Here is an 18,818-nt window from a genome sequence, read left to right as displayed (position 1 = left end):
ATCCCTGACAAACACCACAAAGTGCAGTGCCCATCATTAGCTTCACCTATGGCTGCTGTCCTGCTACCATGATTAGGCTCTAACCCCTAATTAGCAGGAAGAGAATGATGTGGAAGAGGGGGACCCTGCCTCACATTAACACTGAGGGTGCAAATGAATTTTTTGCAGCACTGCCATCTCATTAACTCATCTCATCTCCAACCACCACCTCTCTGGTTTGGAACCAGGCAAGGAAAAGCTGGAAAACAAGGGGAAATTGATATTTAAGATCCCCTTGCAGGTGTCTTGCTCATTCCAGCTTCCCTTGGGATGTTTAGAGAGAAGCTTTTCAAAACCTGCTCCCAGCTAATTGTTCCTGAGGTGCTGTGTTATCACCTGGGTGTGCTGCACCCAGCACAGAAAGACCACCCCGACACCCTGCAGCTCCAGGATATTCCTGGAATGTTCCACCCTTTCTACCCTCCCCATCCTCCCCACCCCTCCCGTGAGTGCACCCCAATGCCCACACCCACCCTGCAGTGGGCAGGTGGGAGGAATCCCAAAACCTACAGGGAGTTCTTGAAGAAAGATTTCATTTCTGAAGGCAAAAGAGGGAGAAGAAAAAAAACCCCAATAATCCCATATCTGGAAGCCCTCCAAGAACAAACAAGCAGCCCATTCTGACAGCCAGTGGAACAAAACAGTCCAAGATGGTTTTTTCTTTCCCCCATGAAGAAGTGTGGGAGGGAGCTGAGGAGCGTCCCCACCATCCCTGGTTTCTAAAGCTGTCCCTGCCTGGCACAATCTCAACACCCTCGAGTCTCTCCAAGCACAGGAGACTCAGAGGAGAACTCAACAACAACAACAAACCTCACCAAACCCCCACTCTGCTGACACAGGTTTCAACACATTCGTGTCTGCACCGCTTGTTTACTGCAAAACGTGGATGTTTCCCTTCCAGGGAGTGACTTTCCAATGTAAGATATGGATCTGGCAGGAGCACCAAGCACAGCACGTCTCCCCCAGAGCCCCCAAAGCCTGGGACATGCTGGGGACAGGGCATGGGACAGCCAGGCTCCTCCTGGCATCAGGGTGTTCATGTTCAGGTGTGATATTGCAATGTATTAACTTGTACCCACTCATCTCTGCCCCAGGAAAATTCAGAGTTTCCTGCAGAAGCTTCTTCCACCTCTTTTTTTTTTTTTGTTTGTGTTTGTTTTTGGTTTGTTTGTTTGTGGTTTTTTTTTTTGTGGGTTTTTTTGGGTTTTTTGGTTTTTTTTTGGGGGGGGGGGGGTTGGGGTTTTTGTTTTTTTCATAGGGAAGGTGCTGTGCTCTGAGCACAGGGGATTGTGCAGTTCAGCCATGCCAGAACTGTTCAGCCTGGAAGTTTCACTTTTTACTAAACCCCGTTTACACCCACGTGTTAATCTGTTGCTAGAAATGTTAATTCTTATTTGTATTATTTGGCCTTGGGACAGTCTCATCATCAGATGCTGAGGGTTTTAATGAAGAAACAGAAGAGCTCGTTACAGAATAAAAAATTCCTTTTATTCCAAGAGTCCCTGAAGTGATATTAGCCAGGATGGATTTCCTTCCTTTCCCAGAGCACATGATGCTGAACAGTGAAGCTCAAGTGATGAGAGAGACACTCACAGCACCAAGGCACACAAAGCCTGGCTTTGCCTGTTGGCATCTTGCAGCCACAATGATTTTCACTGCATCAAGCCTCAAAAATCCCATGACATCACCAAGGAGGCTCAAATGAAACCACACAATGGCCAGAAATTGTTGGATCACCCCAAAAAAAAAAAAAAAAAAAAAAAAAAAAAAAAAAAAAAAGCCTGGCATCTCCTCTCCCCACTTTTTGGAGACACACTTGTAGGTGTTTTAACACTCACAGTTTGGTTTTTTTTTTTTTTTCCAAAGTATAAAAAGATCATTCTCTCGCTGATCTTGTCTCAAATTAACAAAAGGAGAACTCAGACAAATCGAGAAGGCACAAGGAAATCAATTTCATGCACATTAAGGATATGCATTTACCCACGTCCTGATCAATACGTTGGATTCCAAAGCACTTCCATCACTGCTCGAGGCCTGACTGCAGAATTCTCCCATCAGGACTGGGAGAATTACAAAAGATCCTGCCCACACTTGTCTGCTCTGAAACACAACACCCCTTAGTGTGACCCCTTGGAAAAATACTGGGGAAAGCAGCCAAGGAAGGGGAAAAAAAAAAAAAAAGGCAAAACTTCCCAGAATGAACATTTCTGATTCTTTCAGTTGCACTGAGAAGCTGCACATCTATGAACAGTCTGGAGTTTTGAGTAGGGGACAAAGGAAGGGGGAAAAGCAGAGAATTTGCCACAACTAAAAGCTGCCCCTGCAGGGAATACCAGAGGGCCACCAGCTGCTGGATTGTGGCATTTCCTTGGGCCCTGGAGGTGACAGCAGGGCCACAGGCTGGTGGCATGTCCCAGAGGTTCTGTCCTCAGGGTGCAGTGAAAGATTAACTGGTTTTTTATCAGCAATTTGTTGCCTAAGCTCCATTTGAGGCTGTGGTGCTGTTTCTGAAGCCCTGAACACCCCAAAATACCCCAGAACAGCAATTCAGCACCAACTGCCCCAAGCAACTGGGAAGATCCAGGCTACCAGGGCAACACCCAGAGCAGGGAGAAATGATCAGGATTTGGAGCCTAAAAATGTCCATTACTGGAGGAGTGGCTGCACCACCACAGCCCTCAGGGGAAACACCACCCCGGAATGGTCCTGGCACAGCCAAAGGCACTGTCTGGTTCAGGCCTGACTGGCCCAAAAACTCTGTAATGCTTGTGTTTTGGGGAAAACTCGAAGCCTCAGGGTCTCTGGACACACTGCACCTGCCAGCACAGCCCCACCAATGTCCTCAGGGTGACCAGGAGTGTCCCTGCAGCACCCCAGTTCCAAACCACTCCCAAGCCCAAATGAACCCTCAAGGTGGCAAAGGGAGGGAAGAACAAACCCAACCCGTGCTGCTCCAGTCTGCTTTTGCCACTTGGAGCATTCATCCCAATGCCCAAATCTCCAGAACAACTCCAGCGAGGTCATTGAAACAGCACAGCCAGTGCCCAAACATCACCCACAGCTCCTGCAGTGGGAGTTAATCATCAACTGTGTGCAGTCACAGCCCTGCACAGGCATCCAGGGCTGCCTTCCCCATGCTCTCCGACACTTCCCAGAGCTGGGCATTCTCCCTCTGGCAGGAACTGCAGTCCCAAAGGCTCTGGGGAAAACCCTGGTGTGGGCACAGGGTGAACACGTGGCTCCTTCTTCAGTGGGGATGAAGTCACCAGCCACTGGGCAGGCAAGGGGTTAAGTGGGTTTCTTCCATGCAATGACACAAAAATCTCATGGCAGGCCAGTTACTCTACTGCTCCCTTGGGAATTTAAAATAAAAATAAAAAATACATAAAACATACACACCCTTCTTTTGGAGAATTCTTACTTCCCACCCGCCGTGGTGACACAGGATGCTCCCAACTGCCACAGGATCCCCCTGGGCACACAGCCAATGCCACAGAGCCATCTGAGGAGCTGGCACAGCCACCACAACATGGGAAGCCCCATCCAGGCTGCCTGGGCCTCTGGGGATTTGTAAAAATAAGGAGCAGGGCTGGGATGGGACACCCAGCCTGGCTGGCAAGCGCTGCTCTGCTCCCAGACACTATTGCTTCATGCACTCCATGGTGCAGAGAGAAAACACACTGCTTTTAATGTGTTCTTGGCTGCAGGAGGTCAGGAAAAGTCAAAATGAGAGAAGAGGAGCTGCTCCCAGCAGCAGCAGGTCACAGCTGGCACGGGGTTTACAGCAGCCGTACATCCAGAACCTCTGCACTTTCTGCCTTTCTTTATTAATTCATATAAATCCCTCTCTTTCTCTGCCCAAACTGTGTTAAAAAGGCACCCTTAAAAATACTGCTGTGCAGGGCTAGAGTGGTGTTAGAGATGCTGGAGGGAGGGGAATTCCCAGCAGAGAAACAGAAAGGCCAACCACCAACTCTCAGTTATGAGTCCCTTAAATAATTCTGACAACACTCCCCACCCTCCTGTCTGAAAGCGAGCAGAAAACGGAGTTTTCTGACTCTCTGGCAGCAGGGTGGGCTGTGGCAGAAAGGGACTGTGGCAGCTGAGCCACTCAGAGCTGTCCCAACCCATCCAAGGGTTGCAAGGGGGAACCCCTCACCTGGGAGGTTCTCCAGCCACGGTGCTGGGGACAAACAGCGTCCACTGAGGACAGCCTGGATCCCCCCAGGGTTTTCCAGGAGGGATCCACACCAGCCCATCAGCAGGAGGAAGGAGACACCTTCACACTAAAAAATACCCTGGATATCTGGAGCAATTACTCCACATTCCTTTCTGCTTTAACTCTGATTTCACTCCCCCTCCAAGGCAGCTCTTGGCACGGCCACTGGAGCGTGCCAGGCTCGGGGCCACCTCCCCAGCAGCCACATCCTCTCCCTGGCACTTCAGGGCCTCCTTTGAGCCCTGCCCCAGCCACACACCAGCAAAAATCTCGGTGGGTTCAGCTGAGAGGAAGAATCGATGCAGAGCCTGCTCCACACCCTGCTCCAGCTGTGAGGTGGGTGCAGCTCTCTCTCCCCAGCCTCTGGACCAGAACCTGAGTGGAAAACACGACTTTAATCTCGGTCCCAGCATCTCCTCCTCTTTCAGCTGACCTGTGAATCGCTTCCCTTTTGCATTTTTAGAACAGCAGCGTTTCATATCTGTGGGGCAGGGGAGGGAAGACCCTTATCTTGCCAAAAAAAGCCTTTTTCAAAGAGAGCAAGAACTTCAAAAGGAATTCAGGACGATTAAATTCACGTCAGGAGGGCAGAGAGGAGCGGGGGGCTAATAAATGGCACGCTCCACAGGTTTATGAATATTTGAACTATATTTCTTTTTAAAAAAATTGTACATTACTGCAAGTTATTTAAAATGAGTAACTCCTTTTAATGAACCTGGCTACCATCACGCTGACTAATAGAGTAATAAAGAGTTTAATCCATATTTATGTACATTTTATGTCATTGCAGTTGGTGCCAATAAATTAGGCAGTCCAATAAGAGTTTGATTTTATACCATCACTGCTATTAAATGTGTAACAACACACACTACATGAGCACCAGCTTTTTATTTTATTTCTTTTTCAAGAGCCAGGCTGTACTAACAGGGACTGGGCACAGCAAGGCTGCAGAATCAGACCCTAGTTAAGGATGAGGCAATATTAACTGGGGTTTTACTCCTGCATCCTGCAGCCACGGAGAAAACACTTTCTGCAGATGCCACTGGTGATTTATGGAGAGCTCTGAACCAATTGAAAGGGATCAAATATTCAAAAGTAATTAATATAACTACACCTTTTGAAGGGCCATGGGTAGAAATACAGGCACCAGCATCTCAGGTCACTTCTGCAAACCCCTGCCATGAAACACAGCGCAGCCCCCACCACAGTTATTATTGCTCAATAACTGGGCATGGGGGAAAAGAGCTGGCTGTCAGCAATTTCAGCTGGCCATGAGCAATTGGAAGTGGCCTTTGGGCTCCCCTGGGGAGCTGGGAGACACTGCAGATCACAGGGAGTGGGATGCATCCATCTGCCAGGAGCCTGAGCGCGCCCATTCCCCGACATCCCACAGAGCCAAGACGGAGTTTCCAGCTCCACTGGGAATTTGGCTGGAGAATCCCACACAGTTCACAATCCCACTTCACCAGCTGTCACCCTGCTGACAGCAAGAAGTACCTCCCCAAGCTTAAAAGTCAAGGAAGAAGCAAAACCAGGAGCAGACCTGGACGTGAGGAGCCCCCAGGCAGAGCTGGAAGGGGCTGCACTGCTCCCATGGCAGCTCCTCCTTGCAGAAGCCCCAGCTCAGGAGCTAAAAGGAGTGATGGAAACATGGAAACCTCTCTCAGAATAACAGCTGGGCAAGGCAGGACTGAGGGATCTGGTTTTTCATCCTCTCCTGAAGCACCAGTGGTTTTCTAACGCTAAAAAACGACGAAGATTCAAAGCCCTTTAGGCAGAGGTTGGCACCAAGTCCCCGCCTTTCTCCTCAGTAATTACACTCCAGCAATCCCAAAAACTGCTGGTAATTGCTGTCCCAGTGGCCTTTTTGGTTTGGAGGAGAGGAATAACTCTCCCAGTGGCATCCAGAAAGGAAACACCCAACGCCACTGCACCAAAGCCCCTCTGCAATTAAACTCTCTGTTACTGTGTTCCATCAGAAACGCCTCCTACGTGGTGTAAGCGCCCTGTAACCAAAAAAATACCATTGACCTGAGGAGTGAGCAGCTCCAGGAAGAATTTTTTGTGTGTGAAGTCTGTGTTTGGCCAGTGGGGACGTGGATTAGAGACTCCTTTTGCTCTCGCTGTGACTCAAAACGGAAAGGGAGCTCTGGTCAACAGCAGATTTTTCCCTGTTTATTTGCTTTGCCACTGTTGAACACAGATCTGAGGATAATGTGGGAATGAAAGGTGGTGAAGACAATGGGAATGTTTTGACAGGCTTCCAGAGGGATTTAGGGTGGTGCAGAGCTTGGACAGCTGATACCTCCAACAAGCTGATAAAAAAGAAAAAAAAAATAGGTTTTTGTATAGAGAGTCTGTGCTTCCCACATTTTCTACGGTTGGTTGAGGATGACAACAACGTGAAAACAAGCACGATGCAGGCAATAAAGCACATTTGGATCTCTTGGAAGTTTATGATACATTTCTTTCCCAAGTCTCCTAAAAAAACAGATTGCCCTGAGGAAAGAGGGAGTGGCAAATCACGTCCCCAAGTCACAAAGCTGAATGCACCCCCAAAAAGTGACCAGGGGGAGGGAAGACCAGAAAAAGGAAAGCAAACTGTGCTCATCAGCTGATGTGTTCCAGCAGGGTTTAACACCAGGCATCAGAGGCAATTTGAAACTGCACAAAGCAAGAGACAATGTGACGATAAAGCAGCATTTTAATTAGCAGCAGTTCCTTCCCCAGCCCAAAAGGTTCCTTCTGTGCATTCATATTCCCAGAACAACAACTGCCTTCTTGTATTCCATAAATCAAAAAAAAAAAAAAAACCTCATAAAACAAGGCGCTGCAATTGCACATTCCACATAATGGTCCAGAAATAAATTAGGCAATAAATATCAAATAATATATCCCCATCAGCAGTGAAAATCTACTTCTTGGATAATCAGAAGGGAAGATGCCTTCCAGCAGCTTATGTCTGGCAGCTCGAAACAGGTAAAACAATACAGAGCTTTAATAAATCTTTTATCACCTTTTCTGCTGAAGAATATAGCAATTGTCCTGGGTAATGGCTTCCCTGAGCCCTGTATCCATCAGCCCTGATGCAGTTGGTGTCAAAGGCAGGGGATCAGAACAAGAGCCACTTGTCAAAACCAGGCAGAGTTTTCCTTGTTTGATATTTGGTGCCAACCATCACTTACAGCAACACATTTCTGAGAAGCTCGGGGCGCTCATTTCGCCCTGCCATGAAACTCCCTGACCCCACAGACACTCACTGGCCACGTGACAAAAATCAGCAGTGATTGTAGTGAAGTTATTTTGCTCTGCACAGGTGGCAGCGAACGGGGAAGGGCTGAGTGAGGTGTGGATCCTTTGCAAGGTTTGGTTCTTCTCAAAAACACATGGGTCGCACCCTTCAAAGACTGATCCCTGAGAGTTTTTCATCTAAAGCAGAGAACTCGAAGGCTTGGTCACCCTTCACTGAGGACACAGCAGAATCGACCTAAAACAATCCCTAAATACACTGAGGACACAGCAGAATCCTAAATGCAGCACAAGCACAAAGGAACTGGTGCCCAATCCCAGAGGCTGCTCAGAAAAGCACAAAACCTTTGTATTTTCATCCCAAACCTGGAGTACAAGCCCAGGGTGCCAGACTCATCCCTTCCCAGGAGCTCAGCAGCAACTCTTACCTTCCCAAAATCCCGCACATCGAAGAGGTCAAAGGGATCAAAGAGGTCGCTGTTCCTTAACCCAAATTTGTCGTGACACACTTTTAGGAAGGTCCGGATGTTCTTCAAGCACAGAAACTGGGGGAGAAAAAGGAGAAAAGGAGGGGAGAAGTGAGTGAGACAGGCACAAATTATAACCGAGATTTCCTGAGTTAAACACAAGCCAAGAGAGCAGGGACTGAGAAGCTCGCCCTGCGAGGGCAGGCAGGAGTTTCTTTGCTGTTTCTTTGCTGTTTCTTTGCTGTTTCTTTGCTGTTTCTTTGCTGTTTCTTTGCTGTTTCTGAGGATGTCAGACTCCCCGTGCCCTGCGCGGGCTCCTGTGCTCCCAGCTGCACACCAGGAACACAACGCCCCTTTGGAAAACAACTTTCTCCCAAGGTAATGCTGCAAAACTCAAGCCAGGACGTTTCCCTTTCAAGGTCAAAGGGAAATATAAATTACAGCTGATGTTGCACAGAAGCCCAGTGTTGAGCATTTAACCATTTCCAGCACGATCCCATTTGGCTCCCTACAGAAGGGACACAGCAACAGGACAAGGGGGAATGGCTTTAAAGTGGCAGAGGGCAGGGTTAGATGGGATACTGGGAAGGAATTCTTCCCTGTGAGGGCGGGGAGGCCCTGGCACAGAGAAGCTGTGGCTGCTCCATCCCTGGAAGTGTCCAAGGCCAGGTTGGATGGGGCTTGGAACAACCCTGGGGTAGGGGAAGGTGTCCCTGCCCAGGGGTCAGACTGGATGATCTACAATATCCCTTCCAACCCAAACCTTTGGTGATCCAGCAAGGTTGACTGGCAGAGCAACGTCAAGTTTCTCTTTAAAAAAAATCCTGTCTTTGGCTATAGCAATAAAAGATTTCTTTATCCAAAATCACCAGGGATTCTGAGGCCTGAGGACTCCAGAGGGTTTTGCTCCTGGCAGCACAGGGCCAAAAGAAGAGAAAACCAAAAATCTGCTTCATTTTTTGCAGCTGCATCACCTACATCCTTCATCTGCTGAGCGAGCCAGTTAAAACTTCCCTTCTTTTTCCATCCTCACTGCAAAATACCTTCCATTTATTGCTGTATCTTCAGGCAACTCTTCACTTTTTCAGCAAACTCCTTACAAATTCCTAACAAACACGTTATAATCCTAAGGAAATCAATCCATTAAGGGGGTGAATCACCCCCATGTGATCCACAGGCAGAGGAGCCAAGCTGCCTTTGGGTGGATTCCCTCAGCCTGCTTTTGCCACACGGCACAACTCGGCTCCCCGAGCTGTCATCAAACACACACCGCTTGCAAACTTCACCCAGGGTTCAAAGCAAAAGAAAATAGCTTAATTTTCTTTTAATTAAAAGAATCAAAGCACGGTCTTTGGGGCCGTGGTATCTCCACAGAGGCGGCCGCGGCGCAGCTCGTTAGCGCTGCTTTGGGGATTAGACACGAGGGTTTCCAGCCATGGATTAGCAAAACCACCTCATTAACAGCAGGCTGGCTCACCTGCACAAAGCAAGAAATAACCTTTTACCCTTCTGCCCCACGCCACGGGGCCAGCAGAGCTCCCCCAGCACGGGAGGTGGCACAGGACAGTCCCATCACATCAGAGCCTTCTCATTAGACACGCACGTGCCAGAGGCAGAAATTGAAAACAAATCTGGTTTTCTAGGGCATTCCTCTATCTCACATAAACACTGCAGTAAATAGAAGTGTCTAGACTGGGAGGTTTTTGGTTTTTTTTTTTCTTTTTTTTCTTTTTTTTCTTTTTTTTTTTTTTTTGGAATTGCTTTGCAGGCTCTCTTGCTGACACCGGTTATTTCACAACTTTATCTCCTGGGTTTCTGCAAGAATTTGCACCCCAGGCTGCGTGTGCTGCTGCACTGCAGTCCCATTGAGTCCAAAGTTCCAGCGTGTGCTTATTTTAAATCCTTTTAAGCCTCCAATTTTGAAAGTTAATGGCACAGGGTACAGCCACAATTACACACAGCAAGATGCAAACTTCCTCTGCAGAGCTGCCCTGCCCTTCTGCAGCATTCCCTCCCCTGCTCCTGCTTGTCCCAGGCTGGGCAGCACCAAATCAGAATTACAGAACGGTTTGGGATATTCAGGATTATCCATTTCCAGCCCCCTGCCATGGGCAGGGACACCTTCCACTATGCCAGCTTGCTCCAAGCCCTGTCCAGCCTGGCCTTGGGCACTGCCATGGATGGGAAACCTGTGCCAGTGAAGGAACCAAAGGCCAAAAGTGATGTTCCTCATCCCAATTCAGACGTGGAAACCCCCTCACCACAGCTGGTAAATGAGGAGGAGGCACCTGCCACAGTGGCAGTGCCCTCCTGCAGCTCCGGGTGACATCAGCAAAGAGCCACCACTGCCACCAGCCAGGCCCTGAGTGCCAGCAGGTGACAAACATCGAGGAAAAAGCCCATCATCTATTTAAAGAGCTGCTGAGAAAGGCCTGGTGTAAACCACAACAAACTCAATTAACCAGGGCCCTGCTCCACCAGCGAGGAGCTGGCAGCACAGCGAGGCCACCACGCTGCCCACAGGAACAGCCACCACTCGGGATGACAACTGCAGCTGGGTTTCACCCTCACTCTTCCAGCACCAGAAGTCCAGGTGGGGACACCCAGCGTGGGTGTTGGTGGCACAGTTCACTCCTGGCCCTTTTTCCGTGGCCAATCTGCAAAGTGTCATCTTGTGCTTTTTATTCTTCTGGCATTTCGAGGTCGCTGCTGATGGAAGATGATGAATTCTTGGCTCAAGACTGTTACTCAACAGCCACATGTTAAAATTAGCTCCAATTTAACATGGGCTGTGCCGAGGCCATTTTATTCACCAGTCAATCACACCTTTGGACAGGCAAACATTTAGCAGGAGAAAAAAGAGAGAGAGAGAAATCAATGTTCTCCATGGGGCTCATTCAGCACCTGTCAGGCCCAAAATCAGTGGTGTCATTTGTTTGCTTCGAGTGAGGCCAGAGCTGAGCAGGGTCCTGAGATCTCCCCTGGTGCAAGGGAGCACCAACCACACAAATTCCCAGTCCTGCCACCACCCTCCTGTGCATCCAAAACAACCTTGGGAGCCACCAGCCGTGGCTCCTGGGCACAGACACCACGCTCAGCTCTGGAAACAGGCCTGAGAGCACACAGAATTCCACGGCTGCCAGCACTTCCACGGCTCTGGAACAGCCACAGAACAAATCCTTGGGTGGGGAGAACACCCTGGGCACTGCAAAGCCCATCAGAGAGGGAAGTTAAAGACAGGGGGACTGGAGCAGGGATGGGATTGTGACAAACAGAGCAAGAAACTCGTCTGGTAAAACAAAACACCTTGAAGCTTGATAATAGATGAGAAAAGTGTGGTCAGCTCTGCCCCAGGCCTTGAGGGCTGTAAGAACCAGCACTAGAGAGAGGCAGCAGAAAGGCCCCATCACCTGCACTCGCCCAGTTTCAGAAGAGCTCTGCTTATTTTTAACCCCTCTGCAGAGTCATGAAGTGAATAAACTGCCCTGAACTCCCACTGGGAGCCCTCCTGCACACGGGGTGGCCAACAGCCCCAACGCCTGGGACACACTGGGAGCTCCTCAGCAGCTTCTGGGATGCTCTGTTTAAAAGAAGGGTTTCATGATTTTTACTGGATTCAGGGAGTTTAGAGGTGCCTCAGATGATCACAGGGCATACAAAGGGTTGTACTGCCGAGTTTTTGTGCCACTCAAACTCAGAAATGCACTGGAGGTGCCTTCAGGGGAGGTCACAAAAGGGGTAATTTGGCACTTGGGATAACTCCACTTTGCACTGGGATCTCAGCAGGGGCATGCCCAGCCACCCCAGGGCAGGACAGATGTTTCTGCAGCTGGAAACTCCAGCCCTGGGGGTGGGAGAGGACTCTTTGGGAGGGTGTGGGTGACTCCTCCTCACACCCCACTTCAGGCCCTTCCCTGCAGTCCCCAAATGACTGGGCACCCGTGGCACCTGCACTGACAAGACAGGAGCCATTTCCAATGCAAATTCACCAGAAAAAAAGCCAACGGGGTGGGCTGGAAACACATCCCAGCCCTAAAGGCTTGAAGGCCACACATGCTTCTGGCACCCACCAAAACTGCTTTGTTAATGGAAAAACACAACCATTTTTTGTTAGAAAAGACCTCTAAGATCGAGTCCAACCATCAACTCAGCACTGCCAAGCCCTCCACTAAGGGGATGGCTTGTCCTAAATGCCACGTCCCCAAATGCCACGTCCCTAAATGCCACGTCCATACCCCGTTAAATCCCACCAGGAATGGGGACTCTGTTGCTTTCTCGAGCAGCCTGGTGATGGCAGAGACAGACAAAGCTGGGGAATGCAGCAGCAGCTGCTCAACAACCAAAGAGGGATCCCAGGTGGGGTCTGGAGGAGCATCAAAGCAGCCCCTGCTCCTTACACTGGGGATGGACACGCAAAGCTTGGGAATCGCCAAGAGACTTGTGAAAAATGCCATAAAACGCAAGGAAAGGAAAGAAATGAGGAGGATGGTTTTGCCTGGAAGGGCAGGAACATCCAGCAGCTCACAGCACTTTGGAAAGGGCCTTCAGGAGAGGGGCTGGGGCTGTGGGGGGAGCACACAATGGCACACAGGGTGTCCGGGCACGCGGCCACGTGCCGAGCGTGGCCAAAGCCGTGGGCTTGAAATGTGTCCTGCAGCATGCAAGGAATGCTGGAGCTCTGCTGGGGGAGATAACCCCTCTGATGAATGATGCAAGGGATTTTCTTTAGCACTTCCTGGCCCTGATGTCAGATTTCCTCTTATCTCACTGCCGGCACCGCTGGAAAGCGCCGGGTGAGAAGTGAGTCCTCAACGGGGAGCTGGGAGCATCTGCTCACCACAGGCTCTGCAAACGGGCAAGGGAGGCTGTCTCCTCGAGAAAACACATCATTTAGGAGGGGAAAGCAGGTGTCCCGTGGCACAAACCTCAGCAGAGAGCCAAAGCATGCATCCCTGAGCCACAGCAAGTCGCCCCGTGCTACTCTGATACTGCAAAGGGGCATCAAAACTCCCTTGGCTTCCTCCAGCATCAGGAATGGAGAGAAAGTCCAAGGGCATCCCGTGGGAGCTGCAGGGCTGCAGCCATCACGTGGCAGGGGTTGGGATTAGGTGTTCTTTAAGGTCTCTTCAAACCCAAACCATTCTCTAAAACTGAAAATCACGACCTGTATCTGACCTCTCCAAATGGCTCTGCCCCATCCAGCTCCCCTCCACATCAAGGCCTCCCCAGGACAGTTTTGGGACCAGCAAAGACTCAAAAGCACCAGTGGAGCTCGGATTCCCCCCCGCCAGCAGCACCAAATCTCCCATGGCTTTGTTCCCCCTGGCTTTGTTCCTCCCCAGCTTCGCCCCATTGTCTCTGGTGCAGAGGCAGCACAAAACCTCTCTGCAGAGAATTCCCCTCCGCATTTGGATTCAAGTCGCAGCTCATCAATTACTCCAGATGGACAGATTAAATTTCAGGTTGTTGGACAGCAGATTTATCTATTGAGAAGTGGAGAATGAAATTATTTCTCAAACAGTTTAGCACTATTATTTCCACCCCCCCTGCTTTTCAAAGCCATTGCTGAGTGCTCCAGGGCTGGGCAAATTCCACTTAGGGAGGCTGATTAATGAGCCTGAAACACTGATGAGGGCTGACCTCTCCACAGCTTCTCCTTCTCACATCCCCTCAGAAGCACCATTTATCCCTAGGAAAGCACCTGAAGGAAAGCAACCGTGGATTTTAGCAGACACCCATAGCAGGGCACTGGGAGGACTGGGGGGAAAGCAAACCTACAGCAAGAAAAGGGAGGAAAACCAGCCAGAGCTCAGGGGGGATGGAAAATTCCTGCACAAACCCACCAGGAGCTTCCACCTTGCCCAAGAGAAGCACAGCAAGGGTCCAGCAGCAGGGCAGGACAGGCTGCCAGGCCCTGCTCTGGTCCTGCTGATCCTCAAACCTTCACTCATCATCACCCTGGCATGGCTCGAAGGGACCAAGATGCCCCAGTTACCCCACAAGAACTTCCCATCATGGTGTCTCAAAGGGAAGAGGTCTCAGTTAACAATATAAAACCCATGAACTGGAAACCAGAGTACAGATGGAATTGTGAAAAAATAATTAAAAACTACAAAATAAAAGTAAAACAACAACAAACAGAGAATCTGGAGTATCCTGTTAGATACCCAGAGGTCCCAAACCCCAGCCCCAGAGGCAGAGGACACTCAGAGGGGGCTGCTGTCACCCTGCCAAGCCCAGGGCTCCAAGAGCTCATCCCATTTTATCCAAGGGAAGTTTTCCTGAACTCCCCATGAAGACTGCCAGGTTCATTTCCCCCATTACACATGGGAAAAAAAAATGGAAAAACAAAAAGAAGGCTGTAAGTGTGGCTAAAAGCCCATCCATCCATCCATCCATCCATCCATCAGGCAGCTCAGAGTCCAGGATAACTCAGGGCTGGAGGAGGGGACAAGGATCCGGGGACATCCCTGAGCCCAGAGGGAAGAGACGTCAGTTTGTGTGCTGAGAGGTGAACTCCCACCAGCAGTGATGGCCTCCCCAAAGCCCCAAAACCTCTCCCTGCTGACAGGGGAGGCTCTGAGAGCCCGTGCCAGGAGCCAGCACATCCCACACTCCCGGGGGAACGCCGGGCTCTGTCCGTCTGTCCATCCGAGGGTCACCCCACAGCTCTCAGGGGCTCTAAATGAGAGGAAGGAAGCTGCAACTTCCCGAAGAAAACGCTGGACCTGCCACTGCTGACAGTATTTCCCTCCTTTGTGGAGCCCTCCCGGGCCTGCAGACACTGGGAAAGGCAGAATAATTAAGGTTTTAAGGCTTTAATTGCAATGCCCGGGAGGGTTTCATCCACGGTGCTTACAAGGGCTGAAATTCCCCCAACCACCCCAAATCCAGCGGGTCCAACAGGTTCAGCACTGCTGCAACCCCACCAGCCCCAGGCATGAGGTTTGTGTAACCCAAACCCTTCCCACTGAGGCTCTGGAAAACCCCAATCAAATCACAGAATCACAGAATCACAGAATCACAGAATCACAGAATCACAGAATCATAGAATCACAGAAGCACAAAATCACAGAATCACAGAATCACAAAATCACAGAATCACAAAATCATAGAATCACAGAATCACAGAATCATAGAATCACAGAAGCACAAAATCACAGAATCACAGAATCACAAAATCACAGAATCACAAAATCATAGAATCACAGAATCACAAAATCACAGAATCACAGAATCATATAATCACAAAATCACAAAATCACAAAATCACAGAATCACAGAATCACAAAATCACAGAATCACAGAATCACAGAAGCACAAAATCACAGAATCACAGAATCACAGAATCACAGCATAATGAGGTTGGAAGAGACCTCCAAGATCATCAAGTCCAACCCATGCCCTGACACCTCAACTCGACTACAGCACCAAATGCCATGTCCAGTCTTTCTTTAAACACATCCAGAGATGATGACTCCACCAGCTCCCTGGGAAGACAATTCCAGTGCTTTATTATTCTTCTGGTGAAATTTTTTTTTCCTAATATCCAACCTGTACCTTCCCTGACGTAGCTTGAGACTGTGTCCTCTCAAGTCCCTCTGTTGCTGATTGTACCCTAGAAATTGATCTTGTGGGATATCTCTAAGAGACCTGAAGAGCCAATCCCAGGAGTAACAAGAGTTTCTGGCAAAACCAGGTGGGCACAGCCCCTCTCTGACAGCCCTGGTGTCCAGCAGCTCCTGGGGGATGGATGGCAAGGCAGGGAGAAGAGGCTTTGACCCCTGAGTGTGGGCAGGCCACCAAGGATCATCACCCTGCTCCAGAGGAGAAACCCAGAAACTTCATCAGTGCCACAGCAAATCCATCCAAGGTGGTTCTTTTGGGCTTTCTCCCAGAATCCAGGAATCTCAGGCTCCTGCATGCCAGATCTGGGTGTCTCCACAGCAGACTGATAAATCCAGGCTGGGATTTATCTTCCTGAGCAATTAAATCTGAGGCTGCAGAAAGCCTGGGAGCAGGAGAGCTGGGAGGCATTGCTCAACCTGCCCACGTTTGGCACCCTGAATGAAGAGTTCCCTTCCACACTCCTCAAACCCAGCCTTCTTCTCTTCTTGCTGCAAGAAACACAGCTCCATCAGGGAACTCAGTTAAAAAAAAGGAGGAAAAAAAAGGAAAAAAGAATAAAGAAAAGAATAAAAAGAGATGTCTTTGGTCATAGTAGTGCTGTGATTCCTAAGCTCATGTTTGCCTCACCCAGGATCACACTTCACCACAGATAAGAGATGGGACATGTGAAAAATAAACCCTGATGGGAGCTGATGCAGAAATGAGATAAACTCCATGCGTGGGAAGGCTCCTGCAGAGAAAACTCAAAACATGTGGGCCAACCCAAAGCTTTGAGAAAGGACTTGACCTGAAGCACGACAATCAAATTACAACAGACCGCTCAGCTGCTCTTGAGGAAACGGAGGAATTGCGTAAGCCCGGCTAGAGTTACACTGCAATGCTGCTCTTCCAGGGAACCTTCCAGGCAGGAATTCTCCTCCTGCTCCTCAGGCTGGCCCAGGGAATGGAACCCTGATGAACCTTTGACAGGACAGTGATGAGGAAAGCTCTGGTGCAGCTCTCAGATGAGTCAATAGCAGCCAAGTCAGCAAACGGAGCCTCCTCATGTCCAGCCTGTGAGCCTGGGCTCATCCAAGACATTCCCACAACTCATTTTTGTCTCTTTAAAACCAAGCTGCCCTGAAAAAGTGGTGAAGAGCCAAGCTCTGAAACTTTTGTGAACCACAGGGTGGGACTGGAGGGTTTCTGCAGCAGGGGACTGCAGTGTCATTCATGCAAAATTGTCAAAACAGACAAATAATGATCAAACATGCAAGCTGAATTAAAAATCTTTATATATCAGTTATGGAGGAGTCCCATATGAGTAGATTTCAAATATTTATTGATATCTGGAAGGTCCCTACCCATGGCTCCAATGAGCTTTATGGTTCCTTCCATAAAATCTGTGACTTTTATGATCCCCAAACATCCCTGAGCTGACGTTAGCCAGAGGAACATCCTCATTTCAGGGCACACAGCAGCCTCTGCTTTCTTAAAGCATCTCAAGAAATCTGATTTTAGAAATTCTGCCATCAGACCAGCAGCAAGCAACCTTCCAACAGCCAAAAGACTTTTCTGGGAACTGCTTGTATGGCTGCCATGGCATTATTCATCCATGGTGGGTAAAATCCAATTTTTCTGCACGCAGTCACGCTGTGGGGTGACTCCTTTCCAATTAGCCTCACTTCACTCTCACAAAGCCTCCAAAATTACAGCTAAATGTGGTGTTTTCCTCGGTGCAAGAAGTGCCAGGGTACCTGCCAGGAGGCAGAACAAACAAACTCCTGCCACATTCATCCCACAGAGCCCAAGCAGAGCATCAGCCCACAGGGAAATCACCACTGCAAAGCAAACTCTCAGCCAAGGAAAACATTTATAACTCGCAGCTTTTACCTTTGAAATGGGTGACGGAGGAAATAAAAGCCTGGAAAAAAAACTGCAAATGCCTGCTGTGGTGAGATTTGCAAAGCCTTGCCCACCAGGTCAGACCTGGAGGGGAGGAGTTCAGCTCCCAGATCAGCAGAGGAGTCCTGCACGCCAGGAGATGGGAACAGCCCACCCCTGGTGACAGGCACGGTGACACCAGGGCTGGGTGACACCTCCTGGGCTGCTGCCAGGCACCCCCAGAGCCCTGCTGAAAACCAGGCCAGTGGGTCTGGAGAGAAACAGCCCCGAAACGTCACCCCAGGGGCCGGGATGGCATTTTTAGAAGCAGACAACAAATTCTCAGAACATTTCACTTAATGGCACCAGGTAATGATGCTGAAAGACACCCCCCCAGCTCCTGCCTAGAGAAGGAATTAAAACCACACCACTTCTCACACTCTGGAGAACTGATGCAGACCTGCACACGAAATCAAGCTGCATTTTCACACGATTGAGCCCCAAATGTGCTTTTTAACAGGTCCCTGGGTGCTCCTGGCAGCACATCAGGGTTCTGCACTGCCATCAGCTCCTCAGGGCAGAGCTGAGGCTGACTGGAGCAGCTCAGCACCTTCTTCACTCCCAAAAAGCAGCAGAAATGGGGTCGTGGGGTGCCCCTGGGCCAACCAAGCTGTGCATTGCTCCTCCAACATGAACAACCCTCCTGTAGCACAGGACCTGGCTTGGGGAGGGAGCAGCCACTGCCCAGCAGCTCCAGGGTGATGGGCAAGAGCTGAGCACCGAATCTGCAGCTCTGGGCAGCAGCAGGAGCTGCAGCAGAGGCTGGCAGAGCTGGGGAAAGCAGCCTGGGGTGGCTGTGCCAGCGTCTGGAGGCTGCCTGTGCCCGGGGACCGAGGATGGACAGGCAGCCCCGAGGCCCTCGGGGTCACTCAGGGCTTCTTGCTCTCCTCAGCTTTAAATAATGAATGTTTTTGCTGCATTTCAGTGTTGGGAAGAAGCAGTGCTGGGAGCAGGAAGGGCTTTTGGTAATGCCCACATTTAAACCCAGGCTGGGATGAGCCCCCTGCACTGCACCTTCCCCCCAGGAATAGGAAATTGTCAGAGTTTTAAATGCTAAAGCCACAGCTGGGCACTCAGAACTCCTCTGGCAGCAGGAGAAGCCCCCCATGAGTCTCTACCAGTCTCCAGAAAGCTCCAAAGCACGTCCCAAAATCCTACTTGCCCAAATATATCAACCCCAAATCCATCCCTGCGTCCCAGGAAAGGAAAACCCACCCAGCAGCACAGGCACAAACACCCATTTTTCTTTCCACCCAAAGCACTTGTGCTGCCCTGGGCAATTTGCATTCAGG

At 49.8% G+C, this 18,818-nt stretch overlaps 1 protein-coding gene across 5 annotated transcripts in view; it reads right to left on the bottom strand.

The window, feature by feature from the left end:
* VAV2 (vav guanine nucleotide exchange factor 2) overlaps positions 1 to 18,818 on the bottom strand; it is a 127,779-nt gene that overhangs the window by 90,093 nt on the left and 18,868 nt on the right. For all 5 annotated transcript variants that reach the window (XM_053962201.1, XM_053962202.1, XM_053962206.1 and 2 more), the window contains exon 2: positions 7,936 to 8,052. In XM_053962201.1, coding sequence (XP_053818176.1) covers positions 7,936 to 8,052 — 117 coding nt within the window. The remainder of the gene's footprint in view (positions 1 to 7,935; positions 8,053 to 18,818) is intronic.

The sequence above is a fragment of the Vidua chalybeata genome, chromosome 21, assembly GCF_026979565.1.
Source record: "Vidua chalybeata isolate OUT-0048 chromosome 21, bVidCha1 merged haplotype, whole genome shotgun sequence".
Taxonomy (NCBI): Eukaryota; Metazoa; Chordata; class Aves; order Passeriformes; family Viduidae; genus Vidua; species Vidua chalybeata.
This window is presented reverse-complemented; position numbering and strand designations above follow the sequence as displayed.